The sequence below is a fragment of the Lutjanus erythropterus genome, chromosome 22 (genome assembly GCF_056507025.1).
Source record: "Lutjanus erythropterus isolate fLutEry1 chromosome 22, fLutEry1.hap2, whole genome shotgun sequence".
NCBI classification, from domain to species: Eukaryota; Metazoa; Chordata; class Actinopteri; order Lutjaniformes; family Lutjanidae; genus Lutjanus; species Lutjanus erythropterus.
This window is the reverse complement of record NC_139338.1, coordinates 15,153,869-15,177,830: the sequence shown is the minus strand read 5'-3', so window position 1 is coordinate 15,177,830 and position 23,962 is coordinate 15,153,869. Positions and strand designations below refer to the sequence as shown.

At 37.9% G+C, this 23,962-nt stretch overlaps 1 protein-coding gene across 1 annotated transcript in view; it reads right to left on the bottom strand.

Moving 5' to 3' along the window:
* atxn7l1 (ataxin 7-like 1) overlaps nt 1-18,653 on the bottom strand; it is a 36,443-nt gene extending 17,790 nt beyond the window's left edge. Inside the window, exons 1-3 of the mRNA XM_084711339.1 lie at nt 18,496-18,653; nt 17,995-18,069; nt 9,741-9,845 (exon numbers count right to left, since the gene is read on the bottom strand). Coding sequence (XP_084567465.1) covers nt 9,741-9,845; nt 17,995-18,069; nt 18,496-18,592 — 277 coding nt within the window. The 5' untranslated portion in view covers nt 18,593-18,653. The remainder of the gene's footprint in view (nt 1-9,740; nt 9,846-17,994; nt 18,070-18,495) is intronic.
* Nucleotides 18,654-23,962: the final 5,309 nt, after the last annotated feature.

The following is a 23,962-nucleotide window of genomic DNA, read 5'->3' as shown; positions in this document are numbered from 1 at the left end:
GGTATTTACACCAACTTGTTTTTTTTACCCTGCTTAGATGCCAGATGGCTGCGTTGTAACACAGGAGAGACAAATCTGTGCCAGAACCTTTCCACAAAAAGAATGAAGTATTTACAAATCAATTAAGTGTGCTTTTCTCTAATTAGCAACTTGCCTGACACCATCTGAAGTGTCCTTGTGTGATAAACTCCACCAATCTGTTATAATGTGAAGTTCAAACAGGAGCAACAATAATAAATACCTTGTGACCCAGATCTGATCAGAATACACAAGTCAACGGATGCTGAGACACAGGTAGAGAGGAATAAATCACGAGGCTGTGGGGGGAACAAAGTAGGAGAGGAGAGGAGCTCACACTTACGGTTTTTGCTATGCATGTCTTTGTGGGAGAAGGGTGGGGAGGGAATGAGGGGTTGTGGTCCAGGACTGTCTGTCTCTCTCTGACTGTCTCACAGGGAAACTACACCCCAGCTACCTGAATGAAAACAGAGCGGTGAACACGTCATAAAAACAGAGAAATGAGGCTGGGAACAACACACTGCAAACGCTTTTAAACAGTAGTTTAAATTTCTAGCATACAGTGTGAAAAGTATTTTAAAGTATATGAAACATCTACCTCTCAAAGGTGTAAAGTCAAAATATGTTCACAGTTCAAAACAAAGCGCCTCGGGAGATAAATAGCCTACATCTGCAAGATCTAGCAAGATTTAACTGATAGATAAAATAGTGAAAAGCAGCAGTTATTTTTGGGATGAGATCAGCCCTTGTGGTTAGCTGAATTTCCTGCCTGCCGATAAGATGCAAATCTAAAACTAAAAGAGAGCAGTGAAAAGATGAAGAAACCTAAGCAGCTCAGGTAGCACACGTAGACTGTTAAATTTAAAAGTTAATTACAGTATTGAGTATTTGGGGGTAAAAAAAACTTCACTTTGCAAACCATGCATGGCTATGCAAATGAATAATGATCACTAAAACTGCACAAGCATGCAATGGCACTTATGTGCAGAGCCACATATGCTCACAATTGCACAGATTAACAGCAAATAAACAAGTGTCCACAAACATCTTTTCTCAGGCCCTGCCTTAAAATACTTGACAGAGACTATGATATGCACAAGCCAAGGTCAAGCTTAAACAACTCCCTAATACAACCGCACACACACACACAGTGACAGAGTCAGGCAAGGCAAAATAGTATTAACTTAGATGAAACTCCAGAATGTATGACTACGTGCATAGCCCTCTAATGGGCTTCACTATGATTCTACCCTGTCAAGCCTCTGCCTTGGCACCCTGAGACAGCTCTTTGTACCCACTGCCCAAACAGGTGGTCTAATGCATGCCCTGTAAAACAGCAGAGCACCTGTCCCTCTGCTCCGCTGGGTATGCAGAACTGGAGTTACATCCAGGTAACTACCATTTCAATTTCATATGTGCTTTCTCCTCCAAAGGGCTTTGCTTTGCTTAGTAAACACCAGGGTATGTTAAGGATGTGATGTTCTCTCAGCTGCGCCCAAATCAAGGCATAAAATACCTCAGACTAGAGATACATTTTCATCATTTTTTTCCTTCCTTCTTCTGATACCTGAATTTTGCATATCGGCCAATTCCAAGTCTCAATCTGATACCAGTGCATTAAAAAGAAACATTATTATTTTTATTATTATAATGTATGTATCCTATTAACCCTGTATTGTTGCAAGCCTTAACTCAAGCTAAACCCAAATACATACAGAGAATGAATGCCACAGAACATGACTTCGCCATCCTGGGAAAAATGGTGTACTCAGAAGTAGCAGGGTCCTGTTTTGGGGGTAATAAATGATAAATTACTGGATCTGTGCATGGACTACTGATACAGGGATCTAAGGCAGTTATTAGAGGCATTTTCTGATTCTGGTATCAGTAACAGAACAATCCTAACTCAGACCCAACTGCCTACTGGGTGAAAAGAAGTTAGGTGGCAATGCCACTGAATACCACACACCTAGAAGTCCCACAGGCTAACCACATGCCTTTAAACTTACTGAACGTAACGTAAGTGTGTTAAATCCACAGACAACTACAGCAGCACCTGTACAGTTCTGTTTACATGGCAATGCTCCTGGTCACATCCTCTGCGCAAATCACAACACACAATCGAGAGCTGAAGGCAACTGTCCAGTCAGGCACACAAGTCACACCTGCCATCAGAATTAACAAGCTAGTACAACCGTGATTCCAAAAAAGTTGGGACACTGTGAAAAATGAAATAAAATGCAGTGATTTGCAATTTCTTTTTGACTTGTAATCAACTAACAAAAAACCCCCAGTATATTTAATACTCAAACTGATAAACTTGATTGTTTTTTGTAAATACACACTCATTCTGCATTTGATGTCTGCAACATGTTTTGAAAAAGTTTGTTGCCAAAGTTGTTTTACTCAGAGAGTATTTTAACAGATTCTGTGTGTGTTTGTGTCATAATGTTGAACAACCCAGTTAATGAGTGTAGTAGTAGCCTACTAACAGTAGCACACTGGAACAAAAGGGCAGAGCAGACAGACTGACTGACCCGGTGTGTTTGCTCAGACTGCATGAGTGCACATGAAAGTGTGCTGCAGGTGACTGAGAGAGAGTGTGTACAATGTGTGTTCAAAGTGTGTCTGTGTGTATATAAGAGATTAGCCACTGCATGCACAAGTACAACAGGTGTGTGTGTGGGTATGATACCACACTGAGAACTTATACGGTATATTGCAAGTGTATGTGTGTTGTTGCTTAAGGTATAAGGCATATGTACTTTGCACATATAATAGAGTGTATGCATCTGTGTGTGTAGTCTATATATATATGAGTGAGTTTGTAAGAGCATAATTTGTGTAGGTGATAATATATGTGTGTGTGTTTGTCTGTATGCTGTGTGTGTGTGTGTGTGTGTGTGTGTGTGTGTGTGTGTGTGTGTGTGTGTGTGTGTGTGTGGCAGGTGTGTAAATAGGCCAGTGGAAGCAGAGGCAGCTGCATTCAGAGTGGTGGGATCAAAGTCCAGAGCCACATTTGCAGGTATGCAGCTACAACAGTAACGATTTCACACGTTAAATCACACCTTACTTCACATAGTTTCACACAACACAACATTTTCGTCAATGCAGTTGTACAGTTTAATGAAGCTCAGCTGCAGGAATTGACTGGGAAAAATGTTCATGTGTGCATTTTTTTCCTGCATGTGTGCACCGGGGAGTTTTTATTTTATTTCCTGATTTCAGGACTTTCTTATTTTTCCAGGCAGAAATAAGGAAAATAATAAATCTGAAGAAATATGATCTCAGATGTGCCCTTGGGATTATCTGGCCAAACCAAACACGCTCTGTGCTCCAGATTATGTGGGTCCAACTCAACCTGCTACAAGATCGGTTGCATGTTTCTTTTTCTTTTAATTTCTGTTCATTTTTGTATTTAATACAGGCAAACATATTTTAAAAATGCTTTATGCTCTAAGAGGACAAATTCAATTTAGAGAAAAAAATAATTCTGCAAAATGACAGAATAAAAGTCAGGGTATTGATTGGAAAACTATAAATTTCTAGCAGGAATAACAGGAATCTTATATTGTTGTCTACTAAAAATTATTAAAGCCTTTACAGCTAGTAAACCTGTATGTACATTAAAAGCTCATGACTGATAAACAACTTAATTTCCTCCCAACACAGACTCAGATATATTGTGTTTTGTATCCTGTGTGCAGAGCCGGTTGGAGCTAACCGTTCTGATTTACAATGCATGGACGGCTGCCCAGGCAAGGTCACTAAGCCACTCGACCTCAAGGGCACCCTCACTACTATGCTCTCCTGCCTGCCTGTCGTTATGGCAATGCTGAGAGTCCAGCTGGTTGCCGATTGGCTGCTGACTCATCCTGTGGGTGGAGCTGCTGCATGATGAGGAAGCAGAGGCTCTCGGAGCTCAGCTGGGTTTGTTTACATTCAGAGAGACGCGGGGAGAGAGCGACAGAGAAACAGATATGAGGAAAAGCATCTGTGAAGATTCTCAGTCATTCATGTAATCTAGAAATACTGAGTCAAATCCTCAATCACAGCGGTCCCAAGGGGTACCTTAAGGACAGCTTAAGGAATGCAGCACCCTTGACTAGTTCTGTTCTTTTAATAATATTTTCCCATGCAAAAAAACAAGAAAGCATTTAAATTAGCTACATATTCACATTATTAAACAAATCATTCATATGACAATCGGGAGAAATAAACACTGAATAATTAGATTAGGGCCTAACCAATATAGGATTCTTGGGGCTGATGCCAATAATGATATTGGGATTATAAAAAATTCCCATATCGATATATTGGTTGATATATGATCTCTCAAATGCGCTTATCAAAAATTTATGAAAAAAAATATGTAATGGAGGCAGGATATTCTACTGTAGGTTTTACAGTGCAGCACAATAAACTTAATCCAATATGACATCAGGTCACTGAACCGGTAACCTTCACTGGTATTTTTAATAATTATATATAATTGAATAAAAACACAAACAAAAATGTACAGTATATGATAAACTTGAATTGAGAAAAAGCATCAAATATACATAAAATACTCCCTATGAGGGAAAGCTTAATCGGTCTAGAAATGGCTGTAATTGCACCTTATTTGACATTTTTTTGTCTGACACAGCCATTTGTTGAATAAGGGCACTTACATTTAAAAAACAAGAAAACAAATTAAAGTGCTGGAAAAATGACAAAGTGTGTTTTGTATAGAGTTAATTATTAATGATTAATTGACAGCCTTTTAAACTATTGCTTAAGGAAAGCACACAAATTTTGCAACTTCAGCACATATGGGAAAACAAACACTGACAGCAATATACACCAATAAAGCTGTGATAGGCCAATATAGGTTGATAATTTCATCCAACCGATGTCTCTGTCTTGCTCTAATTAAAATCACCAGATTAAAAAAATATGTAGTTATGTTGCAAATAAGGCTATTCACAGTTGCAGGTTGTCATAGTAATGCAATAACATTAGTGAAAACAATTTCAATGCCATGCACTTTGCTTTTCTAAACACCATACTAAGTTAATTGCAAAGAAAAAAGCAAAGAAACTACCTCTGAAGTCCAGTAGCAGCCTACATTTTAATTGGCCCAAGCCTGAACTAATGGCTCACACACAGCCAAGCCACAGTAATAATAACTCAACAGTGGAATGAGCAACACCACCGGTAAACGAAACTACGCAGAGCTTCTGTGGTTAAGGGCAAAACTTTCCAACAACAGACAAACACCATGTGAAGTGAACAGCTACACCACAGCTCAGACACACTTTTACATGAAAACAAACCCCGACACGGAAACATCAAGCAGCCTTAAACAACACTTGTTAAGTTAGGAGCGAAATGAAACCAAAAGGAAGCAGATGATTTTTGTTTTTTTATTGACCTGCCTTGGAGCTCAATTAATCCACCACTACAGAGAAAAGTTGGAAGGCAAGTAGAGAGAGACAGACACCCCCACCAACAACAGCAACAACATGACTCTTTCATCATGCACTTGACTTACACGCACGCAGCAGGCCACCAGCAGGGGAGACAGACTGAAAGAGTGGAGGGAAGGAGTCATAGTAGATGAGAAAATTGGAAGAAATACACTGAAATATGTGAACATGGCATGGAGTGCTGCTGATTTATCCAAACACACAGCTTCAAAAGCATGACAAACCAGTTGTGACTCTTAAATTTCTTAGTTTGTCATGGTGTTCAGGGGTCAAACCTGCCAACATATGAAAAGCTTTTTGAAATGAACTCAGACTGATCATACCAGGTCTTATAATACACTTGAATATGAGAAAGTTTCAATACTTTCCACACATTGCAAAAAGAGCAGTAAAATCATCCATCTTAATTGGGAAAATGTCTTTACAACCTGTCCATGATAAGCTTCGAGGTTCACTCACAAGCGTTAAAAACCATTTCTTTGCAAATTTTCTCTTTTGCTAGCTCATTGGAGAGAACATGGTACGGATGCTGCCAGAGTGAGGGATTTATTTGATATCCCACCGGGACCACTTATGCTAAGAATATACATGCTTGCCTTACTCTAAGGAGATTTAAATAAACAAATCCACTAAATGGAGCGAGTCTCTGATGTATAAAAACACAGTATATATTAACCTTTCTGAACACAAAATGTGGAATATATGAAGCATCTATCCAGTGCAGGTCCTAGCTTAAGTTGTGACCATTCTCCTCCTCACACAGCAAAGCTTGAGCAGCAAACTGGGCGTGTATAACTCAGAGCTACTGACCCCTAAGGCAGCCAAACCCCTCCTCCTCCTCTACTGAGCGTGTGTGTCTGCATGCATTTCTGTATATGTAAGGCCTCAGCACTGATTCAATGCACAGGTCAAGCATGAAAGCAGATCCCACGATGGAGACACACTCAAAGACAAATACGAGGCCTTTGCAGTGAATGAAAATGCTTCTCAGGGTCACAACATTTTAAGCAGAAAGAATCCCCTGCAGGCAACAAAGGCACAATACTGTACTTGTTTGGATATTACAGTGACACGATGGGAATGTGCAACAATGGGAGGAAATGCATAAAACATCATAAGAATATCCTGATGGGGCCAGTTTCTTGAGGCAATCCACTCAGCAGAGGTCAGGAGGAGCATTTTTCATCATGACACAGAGTCTGTGTGTGTAATGCTTCAAATTTAAGAATGAAGACAATGAATCAACTAAAGTGGCTAGACAGCTTGACTTCAAGGTCACTGCATGGCAGTTAAAATTATTCTAAACACAAAAGTACATAATGAAACAAGAAAAAATGACTCAAACATAAGGACAGAAATCAAGAACTGGTTCCAAATCGACTGAGTTGTCAATTGCATTGATCAATGCCGGCATGTTTTCCTGACAGATGCACACATAAAAACAATTACTTGTGTGTCTACGCCGAGTCATAGTGGAGAAGAAGAAATGGTCATACTGTAAGTGTGGCTTCATTTCACAAATAAATACAATAACAAAGCTAGTTGTCATGTCTGTAAAATGATGATTTCAGTTGAGGGTAGACGGACCAGTAATATGCTGAAACATTTTTCTACAAAACATTCCAGGAATGCCATTTATTTAACGTTCCTTCAACAAATAAGTACCACTGCGTCCAAATTGAGCCGTGTCTGTTACCAAGAGTAAATATCCAATGTTGTATAAACAGAAGATGCTTTCTTTGACTAAGAAAACCTACATGAAAACGAATGCGATAAATAATTTCTCAACTCATAAATTTTAGATGATTATTTTCATTATGGGTTAATATGATGCTTATTTCACAATTAATTGTTTAATTGTTCAGTATATAAAATGTCAAAAAATTGTGCAAACTGCTCATTACAATTTCCCAGAGCTGAAAACAATGTCATTTGTCCAACCAACAGCCCAAAACCCAAAGACTCTTCATTCACTATCATAAATTACAGAGAAAATGTTTGACATTTTTGCTTGAAAAATGACTGAATTAATCAATTGATGATCAAAATAGCTGAATTTTTGTCTTTCGATCGACGAATCATTGCAGCTCTAATGACAGATGGAGTGTTGCTACAGCCAGTTCTCAGGCTACAATCAGCGCAGGGATCGATAAGAGACTCAGTAAAGAATCTGACAAGTTGCCTAAGTGGAATGGATAATGGCATTGGTATCAATAAAATGTTTTTAATTCCTTTCCCTACTCAACACACAACTTTTCTACAACTTAGCATGTCACATGGCCTGCTGGGCCACTGCGACGTCTGCTTGTTATCGTATTGTGGCCCAGAGATATTTTTATATTACGGGGAGTTCTCAGGAGATTCCCACTCTTGACTATGTGTGTGTGAGTGTGTTTCAGACCTGTTGTTACCCGACTCTGTGTGCGTGTCAGCAAGTAGAAACGCTGCCAACAAGAGGAGGGGGGGGGTGGTGAGGGCTGCAGGGGGCAAGAGCAGGGACAAAACAACAGCGCCTGCCAGGAGTCTAAGAGTGTGTGTGAGTGTGTGTGTGTGTGTGTGTGTGTGTGTCTCACAATGCTACTGACCTCTTTCTGCCGAGAAACAGAAAGTGAGAATGTGTGTGCAAGCAACTTCACTGGCCTCTCTCCTCTCAGGGAGACATGTGTGTGTGTATGTGTGTGTGTGTGTGTGTGTGTGTGTGTTCATTAAGCATGACCATGTGTCCCCCTCCTCCTCCTCCACATTCAAACAGACGGTTCAGGCTGGTGCACGTGCCGCCAACAGAAGGAAGCAGCAGCTCGCGGGCAGATGCGAGCGCGCTCAGTAGAGCCACAATCAAAAACAAACAAGAGGTAGATGGACGGGTGGACAACCAATGAGAACAACAGATACTGCTGCCTACTTTCTATATGTCCTCCTCCAGAGTTTTGCTAACCTGAATACAGATTTTAATACTTGTTTTGATGTTCAAAATAAGAAATACAACTGATAATAGCTGAGCAGCATCTCAACTAGATTGGTAGGGTTTGTTGCTAAAGATTGCAGTCTCCATAGCAACAAATAGTGCATTTATAAAATGATGGGAAGCCTAGAGGTAGAGCTTGACTGAATGTAATGTTTTTTATATTCAAAGCTTTTTCCAATACATCTTTGAATGTCTGTCATCATATTTTATGAGGTCATCGCCCTTAAGAAACTAATCCTCCAAGAAAATTCTCAGTTTGAATTAAGTAATTCATTAGATTCAATAAGTTAGTATTTTTTTTACTACATAAAGTTTCTTAGACCAAGGGCTGGGTATCGAACTTCAATACTTTTATGGCACCAAACAAAGTGCTTCAATACTATCAAATATTGAAAAATGCATTTCCATTCCATACCAATACATTACATTACATTATATCTCATCAGCAAAGAGCATACTTGTACCAAGATCTAATAATACTGGTGGTTTCTTGACTGCAGTGAAAATGTTGTTTTTGAAAGGCTAAACTTTACTAGATAGGGACTGAAGCAGAATATTTTGTTAGATAAATACATGTTATGGCTTTTTTTGAAGTGATTGCATCTGAATGCATGTTTTTCAATAAATTTTGACTTTTGGACTTAACAATGCTCTGAAGTTACTAGAAATGTTTGGATCACACGTGTGTGTACCGAATGTGAAGGGGCTCTTGTGAATATTGTTAAAGACTTAACCAAAACATACATTTTTCAACATTTTCCAATCCTGCGTGAAAAAAACAGGAAAGTGGTACATTTGCAGCCAGATGTTTAACATATGGCTCAACCCATTACCCTGGTTAATCTTCCTTTTGCATGTGCTTTTTTTTAGTTTAGCAGCACAAGAATACAAGAAAAATTGAAGCTATATGTAAGAGGAGAAATTTATATTTTCATAATTGGTTTTGACCATATACTTACAATATTTCTTGTGTAAAAAATTGCACAATGCTACATCTGGGCTATTATTCTGTAAATGTGTTTTTCAGTTAGTATTAGCCTGCTGAGTGTTAGAAGGTATAACCCAAGTGGTGTTTGTTTGTGTGAAGGATAAGTTGCAAGGTGGATATGTCTTAAAGAGCCCTACAGGGATGAATACAACAGAAATTATCAAATTGATCTGAATGGCTCTCTGTTTTTTCTGTGCCTCCCTGTGACAACTGGAGATACCCTGAGGTACACACCTTACTGAAGTGTGTGATTGTGCCTTGAGGTTTCTGTGTGACACTGAGCCCTGAGGGGTCTTACCATAGTGTGTGAGGATGCCCTGAGGAGTGACCACCTGATCGCAGACATGGCAGACAACAAGACAAAAATCCTCCAGTGCTGGAAACTGGCTGTGGACAAGCATCTCTGAAAAGGACGTGAAGAATAGAGACCACACGTTAGAAAAAAAAGAACAGCCAGAGTTAGGAGCATGTTTTAGCAAGACTGTTTTATGGGTCAATTTAACTTAACAGCAGAGTCCCAACAGACCCTTTTCAAGGCAGCCATACAGATATCAAACAGCAGGGTTTACTCAGGTGTTACCAATGATCACGCTGCTGCTATTGTGCATGTTGGCTCACTAGAAAGACTCTGCTACACTTAACATAACAGGACCTTCATTAGTACCCTACTATACCCTACTGTTTCATATCAATATGGCTGCCTTGAAAAAAGTCTATTGGCTCACTTTATTATACAATTAGCAATTTCTTCTGCAGTAAAATGACTTTCTCCTTAGTAATACATCATTCATGGATGAGTGCAGCTTTTATTTGGGGTCTGAACCAATTCATGTCTTCAACCATGCATTATTTACCGTTGACTGTTTTCAGAATATTCACTTCCTATGAAACCATCTGGTTCTGTTATTAATACAGCTCTTTTAGGGTGGCAACTAACTTATTTTTATGATTCATCTGGTGACATCCACATCAATCAATTCAGAATTTCTTATTTCTTCTAGGAAATGTCAGAACCTAGTGAAAAATTACACCTATAACCTACATGCAATGTTGTTATGTCATGCCTGAACAAAGATGACAATTTACAATTATATAGATTTTACAAAAAACAACAAATGGATCATCAAAATAAGATGCCAATTAATTTTCATTCAATCAACAAACCAATTAATTTACAAACTGTTTCTGCTCATGTCTTGAATTAAGTTCAAATCTTAAATGTTTATGCAGAGACTGTAGAGAACAAAAGAGTTTTAAAAAATTAAAGTAAAATATACTGTGTATTTAAATTATTCTGAGAGCTTCTACCAACCACCCCTGTCCCAATGCAGATAATGCCTGTCACCTGTTGTCACAGTTAGCACTTACATGGAACACTATAATTCACCACAAACACATGGATGATAATCTATGTTCTCATCACTGAACAGACAGACAGGAAGGACAGACTTACAGACAATCAATCACACACATACTAAAATACAGTTTTCTGCTAGCATACAACAACACCGTGCCTGGAGTTACAACACATACCCAACCACCCCATTCGAAAAAAAAAAAAAAGCTTAAAAGAAATATTCAGAAAAACAAATATGTCCAATAGAAAATAGCTATTGTCTCTTTTGGCTAAGCTTTGAGAACCTAATCTTCCTGTGCCCAAACAAGCTCCACTGACAGAAATCATAGTGCATATTAGCATGGGGCTTAAGCCAGACTCACTGAGGGGAGGTTGGGTGTGTGTGGATGTGTTTGTTTGTGAAAGAAAGGAGAATGAAGAATGTGTGGGTGTCTGACAGTGTATGGGCGCTTGTCATCATGACCTTGCTGGCGAGTTTTGTCTCACCTGGGAAGTAAAAGAGACTGGTAGTCATGCTTAGCACCTGTCATTGTGTGTGTGGAAAAAAGTTCTGCTGGGTCACTCAAGGTCAAGTCCATATTATACTTCCACTGTATGTAGTGCATGTGTGTGGGCATAATGTAAAAGGTCAGATGGCTTCATTACAGATACATGAAATGCTCAAGGACATATACATGCACACTGAGGCTGTCATGATCACTGGTAGGAATATATATATATATATGTTATTATTTCTGAGTTATGTTAATACTGACTGACAGTTGCTGTTAGGAGCAATGAGACTGAGTCAAATTAAGGGCCAGACAGTAATACCAAAGCAGTAAAATAAACTGATATTAGCAGCTGAGGAAGGGGTTTTGAAATCAGACCTACAGCTGGATGCTGTGCAGCTGAAATGAAGCAGTTAGCGGTGAGATGCTTCGCCCAAGTTCACCCTGTCAATAAAGATCGAGGAGATTATTTCTAGTTTATTTTCCATGGCACATAATGTCTAAACCTGCTCCTGGATTTAGGCCACAATTCAACCTCTCCACTTCCTGTGTCTGCTGAACAAAAACTACTTTCCCTGACTAGCAAATAAACTGTAGCGTTTGGCTTTGACTTAACAGAAAGTGGCCTGATCTGAGCCACAATACAAACACAAATGAAAAGGTGTGGCCGAGTGTGAAAAACAACTTTTAAATATTGTCACTGTAGTCAACAGGTTGTTAATAATTCTGTAATGTGAGCAGTTAAACAAAGAGAGTGGAAACGCCACTGCAGGTTAGCTCTACCTGCCAAGTGGTCTCTGTTCAAAAAGTAGATCAGTGTCACCACGGTCTGTGTCTTTCCTGTGATCATTTTCAGGGGGAAACAAGCACATTTTTTGTTGATAAACTAGCAGCAAAGCCAAGCCAAAAAAATGATGGGAAAAAATTTGTTTTCCAAGGTTTGCAGCAACAGAAAAGAACTTTAGTGGGAGTAAAAAAGAAGCAAGAATGCAATTTCCTCTGCATCTGCCAAGTCAAATGCAAACTAAGTGCGTAGCCTATTTCTGCAGCCTGAATTGTGTGTGTCTCCCAAGCCAACTGCAACAGGCTGCCAAATGACTGACAGGCCAGAAAATGAACTACAAAAACATCAGTCACTGGTGAATAAGTATGTTTGGAGCTACTAAAACAATATATCAGTGGACACTGATTATATTTAGAGTATGTAAATTGACTTCCCATTGGTGAATTGGGGTTTGGAAGGCAACCTAGATGACCTTACTGGTAAACAAAAGCAGTGACTATCAACATGACAAGAAAAAAGAACAAGAAGTTACAGCCCTGCTCTAGAAAAGTGAGGTTTGGCTGACTAATACCAATGAAATAATGCAACAGTAACAAAGAAACAATGACAAATTAGGGGAAATGTTGGAGATAGGAGCCACATTTGAGTAATCGCTGTGTTACAACACTTTCAGAGGAGGGCACAGGCCACAGCTTCAACTGAAGCACAACAGATCTTTTTTTGGTACTGCACCAAAATGTCTGACGAGAGTAGTCTCTCTATTTTTACAAAAATGTCACAGCCACAAATTTGGGTTAAATTTTTTATTAATATGAGTTAAGACCTTTATTCTTAATAAGGTAGTAGAACTTTTTCTTCTAAGTTTACAATCACAAGAAAGCTGCAAAGACAGCATAGGAATGTGCTGTGTTATAATCAAGTATTCATCATTTAAAAAATTTAAACCTCCTCCAAACAGTTATTACTGGATAAAGTTTCAAACTATCAGTTTTCAAGGTCAGAATCATATGATCATCGGGTATAAAAGCCAGATAGAAAATGACTCCTGCCAGGGAAACTATTACATGAAGCCATTTATGAAAGAAACTGTAGAAATTGTGTCATTGATAGATATAAGGCAAAACTAGAGTTATGATCTAACATCTAGGCTAAATACATTAGCATCTAATGCACTTGACTTTTTCAAGTTCATTCACCTCTAACTATTCAGAAGGCACAAAAGTATGATTTATGTGCTCCTTATTGTCACATATTCTCTTAATTTCAGATTATAATTTAGTTTTTAGGACTAAGTGGTATGATTATTTTCATTATCAGTTAATCTGCAGATGTTTTTTATCAATTGAAATATATTTCAGAGTCACAGAGCCTCAGGTGATGTCTTCAAACTGCCCTCTTTGTTCAACTCATGGTCCAAAACCCAAAGATTTTCAATTTCTTGTCACATTAGATTAAGTACAACAGCAAATCCTCACAGTTTAAGAAGACTGATGATCTAGTGAATGCTTGGTTTTTCTGCTTGAAAAATTACTTAAAACAATAAATGTGGTTAAATGTGGTTAAAGAGCCAGTTAACAGATACAATTTGGGGGAAATCTGCTGTTTTTCCCCAGAGTCAGCAACTAATAAATGCCTTTGGACAGACCTTTATTATGTATTTGGTGAAGTCTGAAATGATGTAAAACAGCATTATTAGCCTATCTTTTTGCAATTGGAGTGTCTACGCAATCAAATAAAATAATTACAATTGCACAGATATCCAGAAATTGAGCGAAACTGAGCAAGTAAACTAAGCTTTGTTCAAGTGTAGGCCCTCAGTCTCAGACGTTTAAAAACCCTGCTTTAATGCATTTTTCACTCAGAAAATGTTTCAAAAGACAATGTGTCATGTATCTGGAACACCTCACTTTACGGCCTTTGCGAGACGTACAAGAAATGTATGCATCATTTTCTTTGACTGCATTCAAGAGCTGACAGGGAAATATGACTAATTTCTTTGCAATCACTTGAATGCAGACAACAGTACCCCTTTTACTAAATGACTAATTTAGAGGTGTCTGGTAGATAAGAGAGACTTTTTTAAAATCCTCAGAGGTTTCAAACACCAGAGGAAACAGCTCATGTGCTGCCACAGCCTGCATAATGTGGTATGTTCTCTTGTGTTTGATATATACACTGCAGCTCAGTGAATTCACACTCATAATGGATTTGATATGGGATGCTTGCTTGCAGAGATGTCTTCATCATAGTAGTGACATAATGAACCTAACAGTTAATAACATGATGTTCCAGAAAATTCCAACACCTACTAAAGACTATCAACAATCCACATTTTGTCAGAACTGATCCGATTCTGATACCAAAATCTAGATATATAGACTTTTTTTTCTTGATCATTATTATAATAATAATTATTATTATCATCATTATTATGTGTAAGATTATATGAAGCTGAAACTGAATTCCAGTTTAGTGGTAAAAAGGTCTGAGTGAGTTGATGTTGAGGCATATCCAGTCAGAGTTCTCACCATCTTGAAAGTTTGTTTTAGATTAGTGTGTCATGTGACTTGTGATAGTGTCCTCCAACGTTATGGGGTGCTGTAGGATTGCGGCTTGTGAGATTCACACGTGCCACAGGCAGTGCTGAGAGATGGGCCTCACTCCCCATAATGCATCGCTGAGAGTTTATTAATTTAGCTATTTTATGTTCCAAAATGCAACTGTTACTTTATGTTAGCATTTGTCGTGGGTTTGTCATGTGTTTGTTAAGAACATGGTAGTATATGGTGGCTTAATTGCCATTTTTGTGCTGGTTTATTGCAACATGGCTGGTGGCTGTTACATTTCTTCACTCCAGCTGTATTTCCAAGATAAAACTTGGTACGTGCTTCCCTTGTATTACATGCTAATGCAGAGTAGACCTGAAAAAAATTCTATTCACCTCTCCATTCACACTATTAGTGAACAGTATAGCATTTATAAATAGAAAACATCTGGGGTCATGGAATTAAGATCGGAACACAGATCGGTGATGCGAGTCTGATATACGACGAGTGAATTACGTCAGTATCGGCCCCTAATACCGAAATTTGATCAGATCAGACCCATCTCTACTAAAGACCCTGGTAAACATACAAATAGCAGCATTACAGCACCGCCTATTTCTAGTGAGATGATGACAGTGGCTGCCAGCCTAGCCCCGCTAAGTTGCTGTTGGTTGTCATCATCTCTGCTGTGTGTGTGTGTATGCGTGTGTTCATATATGAGCGAGAGAGTTAAGAGTGAGAACGAGACATAGATACCAATCATGTCCGGCACCACACACCAATTACTGCCAACCTAGCCTCATCATCTACAAATATGTGTGTGCACTGAAGTGTTAAGTGAGTAAACATGTAATAAATCTATGATGAATCACACTACTTTCTGCTAGATACAAATACACAAATAAAGCGTTTAAGATGTGTTTCCCTGTGTTTTTGTGAGGTGTCCGTTTGTGTGTGTGTGTATATCACTCTCAGCAGGCCTTAGTGTCATGTTGCCAACAGATCAGCAATTCTGGAAACACCGCTCCAGTTTGGCTCTGAGAGAGGAAGATGAGGCATGTGAGTGTAAGTGTGTGGGAGAGTGGGGAGGGGGGGACGGTATTTGACCAGCGAGAGTGAGAAGAGTTTCCCCGGCTGCATGTGTGCGTCACTGTGTTCGTACGAGGGCTGCAGCACGCTCCAACTTTCAGGGATGACTCAAGTGTGTTACTGTGCAGCGCATGCTCCTGTGGGTATTTATACGTGGTGAGGTGTGGAGGAACTCCTCTGGCTCTGTCTCTGGGGGGGGTGGAGGTACCCACTCACTGCTTAGGGCCACCCCACAACCCCCTCCCACATGCTGTACACTTACACATGATACATATCTATATTCTTGCACAAAAGCCCAAATGCAGCACAATGAGTAATACACTTTCAGCCATACACAAGAACGTTAAAGTCTATCACACATACACTATTGACAATAATTAGAGTTTCAATGATTAGGCTAATTGATTAGTTGTCAACTCTTATTTGACAAGTATTTAAATAAGTGATTAATTGTTTTGAGTAATCTTTTTAAGAAAAAGAAGCCACAACTCTGATTTCAGCTTCTTCTGTGTGTTTTTTCTGGTTTCTTTGTTCCTCTATGCCAGAAAACCGTATATCTTTGAGGACTTCACCATGGGCTTTGGGAAACACTGATCAACATTTTTCACTGCTTAATAGACCAAACAGCTAATCAATTAAATTTTTGTTACTAATTGATTAATCAACCATAAAATAATCATTAGTTGCATAATGCCCTAATAAATATCCAATGAAACACAACAGTACAAGCACTTCTAGTGGACTGCTGGTAATAATGTAGGCCTATCAAATAGATAACAAATGCATTGATTATGGAACCACAGCTAATACTGAAAAACATATTAGCTCTCAAGCTATATTCATCTATTTTCACCAGCACAATAGCTTAAGCTAAAGTTATATTAATATGTGGCTCAATACATATACCTTTTAACCCAAATAATGACAGAGACATTTATGACTTGTGGACCGATGCTGAATGACCTAAAACACCCAGATCGCGAGATGCATGTAGTAGCTACTGATTAATATTTAATGCTGTCCTAACTGTATTTTTCATTCTGTTTGTCTGGTAGAGCTGAAACAATTAGTTGATTAATTGATTGACAGAAAATTAATTGGCAACAATCAACCTTTTTCACAGCACACACACAATATTGATATGAAATAGTAGAATAAAAACAGGATTACAATTATGGTTCTGTTACATTAATTTAGTATATCAGAACCTTTCTAGAGAGCCAACATGCTAAGCCAAACCAATAAAAAATAATGATATGTATTGGCAATAGACCCTTTATCAATACCAATAAACTGCCAAACGGCCAAACAAACTGCCATAAAAGCATATAATAATGAATATACCCTGACTCATAAACAGTCTACCATATCCCTTGATAACGAAATGTGCTACAAGCGACAGGCAAACAGCCAGTCACTTATCATTTAGGTGTATTGTTCAGTTGCACTATTGACATGTGACACAACAGAAACAGCATGGAGTGAGAAAACATGAGTAGACAGTGAGGAAATAAATTAGCTAATAAAAAAGGACAGGTCAACTTGCCAGTATTCGTTTTTTTTTTTTTACTGAGTCTATTAAGTGTATTGTTAGTGTGCCTTGACACTAAAGCGATTAATTCAAAATAAAATGGTTGATTCACTAAAAATTATCAATAATTATTGATAAGTATATAACATGCACAATAGCAGCACCCTGACTGTTTGATCTGAATGTAACAGAACATCACTGGTGAAACTTGTGGTTACTCTAGTATTTCATGTCAAAATGTCTGCTGTGAAAAAAATCTATTACTTCAGGGCAACAAGACTAAATATTCTTGTTCTACAAATGTGATGTCTGATGCTTTTATTTTGTGATATATGATAGTAAACAAAATATATTTTGTTTTGGGACAGTTGGTCGGCTAAACAAGCAGTCTGAATGTATCACCTGGAGAAATTAACTCTATTATGGAAATTTTACACAGTTTTCTGACATTTTATGAGCAAAATGTTAATCAAAAATGGACAGAATATTAATTTCCTCGGCAGATACAGGATACTTACTGTAATGCAAATTTCCAACAGACATATCACAGATAATGTTTTTTTCCTCTTCAAAGCTCATGCATTTAAGAAGTATGTACAGTATGTAGCATCAATACTGCCCAGTAATGCTGATTTCTCTTAGAGGAGGTTAAAAATAGACCTAGCCTGGCATCCTTTAATGCTGCACAGCATGCATAACAAAACCATAACAAACCATCACGGTGTAACTACGTGACAGCGTGTAACTTCCTTACCTTGTTTGCTGAGCTTCACGGCTTCGCCGCGGCAGTAAAGCTCTTTGTCGCTGTTATCCAAGGACGAGTCTGCGTCTGAGTAAACACAACAAAGCCACTTACAAACACACAGGAGCGGTCACAACAAACTTTAGGGGCCATGCGTGGAGCCATGCTGGCTATCTATCGGGTTAGCATTAGCCTGCTAGCTGCCTGTACAGCGAGTGAAGCTGTCAAAGCTAACAAACTTACAGCCGCTGGACAGTTAAGGATATCATTACTGCACAAGACAGTGGTACAAACTCTGCACTGTAACCGTTAGCTCTGCTCATGCGCACTTGCAGTAACCGTTAAAAACACATATTAATATTGCATTTGGTAGTAATATTTTTGACAGTTACTTTGCTGCGCTTTGACAGACCCTGCATGGTGGCTTACTCAACTCAATCACAGACAGTTGGACCACGCACTTCCCGACAGTTTGTCCGCAAAAACAACAACGCTACCGACGTGCCAACTTACTGTCAACAAAACGTAATTTAGCCGCACTGACGAAGGAAGACCAAGGCTCGCAGAGGAAGGTATCCAGACTTGGTATTTGGCGATCCAGTGTCGCCATTGCTCTTCCTTCTTGTTGCTTTGCTGAGAGCCGTTTTTTCCTCTCTCTCTCTCTCTCTCTCTCTCCCCTTCGCACGCAGCAGGCGAAAAACGAAAGAACGAGATATGCTTACGTCAGTGTCGGGGAGACTCGGCTGTGTTCGGCTTCCGTCGGAGGGTTTGAGGGGTTGAGCGACAGACAGGGAGCTATTCACGAGTTCAAAAGTTCAGTGTAAAGGTACAACCCTGAGCCTGTTGGACTTGAGCAGGTTTCTCACTGAGGGACGGTTACATGGTAACATTATGGTGCATTAGAAAACATTAGAATGTTTTTTCTATTCAAAGAGTACTGGCAATCATTTTTATTTCTTCTCATCAGAAAAGTTTAACCTACTTCATAAATTAGACAAAATAAGTGTATTTAGGCAGACTTAACAGGCTGTCATTTTTTCCTCTCACCAATAAAACAATATAGCCTCCAATTTTAAAATACTTTGTAAAAGGTATACTGCAGAATTAAATCTTAAATATGCAGAATTTCTTCCATTGTCTTTTATTTATTTGGCTTGACTCAGTCTGTGGGAATGACTGAATTCAAGAATGTTCCCTAAAAAAATCTTCCTTTTCTACCCTCTAAGAAAATACTCTTAAATATTACTAAAAACTGTAATGTGAAACTCCATCACTGCATGGCAAGAAGCCCACAGTGTCATTATTTCAGAAAACTCCCTTATGAGATAACCCCAACATTCCTATCCCATTTGCAGATGGAATATTAAAAAGTTGGTTTAATAACAGTATAAAACACTTGAAGAGCAATATAGTCAGGATAACCTCTCTAATTTTCAACAACTAACTAAAAACTTTAAACAACCAAATCATAATTTATTTAAATATTTTTACCGGGTCCGCAATAGTGATACCAACTTTCCACAAATTCTAAAAGATTGCCAAAAAATTAACTTAATGTCTGTTATTAATCTCTTTCAAAGTTACAGGTTAATATAGTGGTAAGTTCCATATTAATAATTATCTGATTATATTATCTGATCCCATTGATCCCTGTTTTAACATAACTTCAGATGACACTCAAATGCATAAAAAGGATCTGTCCAAAGGCATTTGTAAGTTTCTAACTCTGTGAAAGTAGAAAAACAGTAAAATTACCCAATACTGTATCTCTGAATTATCTCTTAAATCAAATTATACACATTTCACTTCTTTTGATAATAATGCAATAACTAATGTTATTTATTTATCTTTTTTTTTTTTTTTTTTTTACCTCTGTTCACTCAGCCTCTCCTGAAACTGTTTGGATCCCCCTGGGGAAGCTCGCCTCCCACTTAGAAAACCTCTGACCTACATTAAACTGAAAAACTGAACATTTTGCAAATGTCAGAATGAGTGTTTAATATTAGACCTGGCAGGAATGAATGCAGCTGTAAATGTTAGACCCTTGTTTGAACCTAAAAATGTACCCAAACTAGATTTAAATCTTCTCTCTGCTTCATTAAAACAAATTAAAGTCCAATGAGGGCTTGCCAGGAAGTTTGCAAAGTAATGGGTCTAATGGATTTTGGAAAGAGGAGGTCCGAACTCTAAGTAACACTAAAACCCCTTTACTTTCTAACATTATGTGTTAGTAGATCAGATTGTATTGCAAAGTTGCAGCGGCAGCATTACAATGACTGCTACGATTCCCTCATTTAAATTATCGTGATATAAAGTATATTTATATTATTTACTTACAAACTTTTTATAATAACCTGCATTTATTTTATGATTAGATGTTTTGCAAGCATTATTTATTGACACTATTTTTGTTTCCTTTCCACAAACAATTTTTTAGGCCCATCTTATTCAAGCCCCAGGCTAGGCCAAATAATTCTTATTTTTATTTATATTTTTCTATTTATCAGTGTTTTATATTTTCTCCAATTTATATTTTATACAAAAAATATATTGTATAATATTAAAATAACCAGAATCTACATTTTGTCATATGTATGCACTAAGAGTGAAAGACACTCTCTTGATTTATGTGTTTTATGGGTATTCTGTTGAAATGGTGCAAATATTTTTAATACATGTCTAAAATCTTTCTAATACATTTCTTTTGGGTTTTTGCATAAAATAGACTGTATAAAATCATTCCAAGGGACGAACATGAGGAGGTCCCCAGCATATTGCCATCTTGACTATGAAAAAAAAAAAAAAAACAGAATCATAAATTTATAAAAACTGAATAGTGGACATCTGACAAAATATGTCTCAAAAAACCGTCCCAGAATGTTTAGGTTCTCGAAGTGGCTCAGCAGGTCGAGCTCACAGCACTACATTGACCTCTTGTGGCTGGAAACAGAACCTGTTCTACTGCAAAGTCAGGTTAGACTCCTTTTCAAGTAAGGTATTGTCAAGTAGATCACAGTAAACAAAAACATCTGTCTCAGTATGGGGAACGTGATGAGGGGTTGAGTTGGATTAAGTTTTCTCTCTCACACACAATGCGTACATACACAAATTTTCCACTTTTTGTTATAAAAACCTGAACAGATTTAAAGAATCCAGTGGCCATACGCCTGTGATCACATGACGCAGCATGAAGTAGCTGCTTTGTGGAGTGAGAAAACCAGATAAGGGTGGAGATACAGAGGAAATGATGCCTTAGATGAGGGCAAGGAAATGATTTTGATTAGTTTATACACATTTCAAATGGTAATCTATGGTTGAATACAATCCGTCTTGTCTTTCTCTCACACAGACCAGCACACTTCTGCGTTTCCTATCCTTTATTTTTCTCTCACAAAACATGACTGAACCACAGTGTTGTGTTTGTTTCCCACACACAGTGATCATTGAGGTCACAGGACAAGTCAGTAGGTCACAGGAAAAGTCAGGAAATACAGGGTGCTATCTTTTCTGTCTCTTCTTCTTCTTTTTTTTTTATTTCAGTGAGGGTTTTCACATTCAAGATGGCCACTTACTCCATTCATTCTGTCACATTTATTTAATGTTGCTATAATTTTTGTCTCTTTGAGGGTCATTAAAATGATTTTGATCATGGATGCTTGAATGTCTGAGTGCTTTCACTCTTTTATTTATGTTGTAGATGCAGACAGTTGAGTCCAAACAATGTTTAAATTCTGTATATTTCAATTTCACATTTCTTTCTGATGTTTAATCCTGTTGAATGTACATTTTGTACAATAATGGCTTTCATAAGGGGGGCATGCCAAAAAATGGACAAACACACTAACAAGACACGCAGAAGTACAACCACACACACATCCTCAGATAGACTGGATGTTCACTGAAGAGATTAATGAAAAAAAAATCATTGCTTTTATTGAAAAACAAAAACAAAGGTACACTGAAATTGTGCATGTCACAAAGTGAATGTATGTCTCTTGAATAAGACAGTTTGGCAGGTTACATGCATAGGAATCATTGACAAAGCTATAACTTATGGGATGATGATTACAAGAGTGCAGAGGCATAACCAGTATACCAGTAACACATTTGTTGTTTCAAATTCTTTCAGTTTACATCATCCCACTGACACTGTTACTATATCACAAGGAAATAGATGAATAAAGAAAAAGAAAATCAGGGATTTCTTCAAACGGTCTTCTACATGTGCGAAAAATGGAAAAAATAAGACAAAAGTGACAGTTGATAAAACAGGTCACTGTTTGGTGAAAGGATTTTCAAAAAAACTAGACAATCGAAAAACAAGACAGACAAGACGCAAACTATCTGATTTAAAATCACGAAGAGATATGGAATAAAATTAAACCAAGAGTAATAAAATAGTGCTTTGGCAATTTTTTAAAAAAAGTGTTGAATTAAAATTAAAATAAAGAAAAAGTCATGACTACATTCGCAATGATAATAAAAAAAAACAAGATTTTTTTTTAAAAGTACACAATCAAGGAAAGATTCAACTTTTAACTGGTACCTTAATAGAGACTTAATAAATCAAAGCTTTTAGATGCAGATGAACTAAAGGACTTCAGACTTTGGCTGCACTCACACGCAAGATTTTCTTGGATGAATTAAGTAGCCAATTCTCAATCAAGTATTCTTTATGGATTTACACCGTCACAGTGCTTTTAAGGACGGCATATTAAAGGGATAGTTCAGATTTTTTGAAGTGGGGCTGTATGAGGTACTTATCCATAGTCAGTGTATTGCCTGCAGTAGATGGCGGTTGACAGCAATGTACAGCTGTGGACAGGGTCAGCAGCAAAACATAGTTTAGCTAGTAATTATATTTTTTGAGGTGGGCCTTTTTTTAAGTGTCTTACATTGCTTCGTCCCACACTTGCCTCTAGAAAGTGGGGGTGTGTCCGCCATCTACTGTAGGTAATACACTGACTATGGCTACGTACTTCATTCAACTCCACTTCAAAAAATTCAAACTATCCCTTTATGCACTGAGTGTACTCTGCATGTTTTGATAAGAACATAATATACAGGATGTGCAAACTCCTTTCCTTATATTTGGGTTAGAAGCCATTCTGCACAGTGCATGTAAGAAATGTCTTTAGGTTTAATAAATCTAACCTGTCCCCTTGTCTGCATGGATTTACTTCACTGTTAATTAATAACCCTAGTTTAGTTTTGTCTTAACACTGCAATACCTGTTAACCACCACTAGAGGGCACATGGGCTAAATATGAGAGAGCCCATGAATGACAGAATGAATGAATATTTGAATGAGTCACTTTTTTAGACACACAAGGTGCTTTGAATCTAAAAATACACATGAATCATATACAAAATATACATGACTCTATTTCAAGACCAATATCAAATTAATGCAACATACAATATGTCAATAAATTACAGTGAATGTAATTCTAATTTTTAGTATTATGCTTCATAGTGCACTGCACCGTCTTACCCTCTCTGTTACCCTGACAACCTTGATCACATTATCCTTATTGCTGCTGCAGATGTTAAAAATTTAATCTTGTGGTTGGACTCACGTAACAGACAAAGAGATGAGTTCAAAGTACCTTACATTCATCATAATTAAGCATAATAAATTCAGCAAGTATCCTAAAATTGGATCAGAGAAGTAAAGAAAGACTTCTCCGAGCCTTAATGCGGCTCTAAAGCTCAGGTTTAAAAGACATATTTGGTCATTGTCTGTGCACACATCTGCTTTAATAAAGCATAAGAAACATCTGGGAAGTGTTGTAAGAAGGGACGTTTAAAGGGATTTGACATATTACTTGCATTGGTGTTGCTATTGTATATGAAACAAGTAAAAAACAATAAAAATAACACGGCTAACCCACACATGAAACTATCTTCTCCCCCAGCATTCGGCTGCTGCAGGGCTGCCTGGGCCTTCAGAGGACATCTTCTGGGAAATGTACACTGC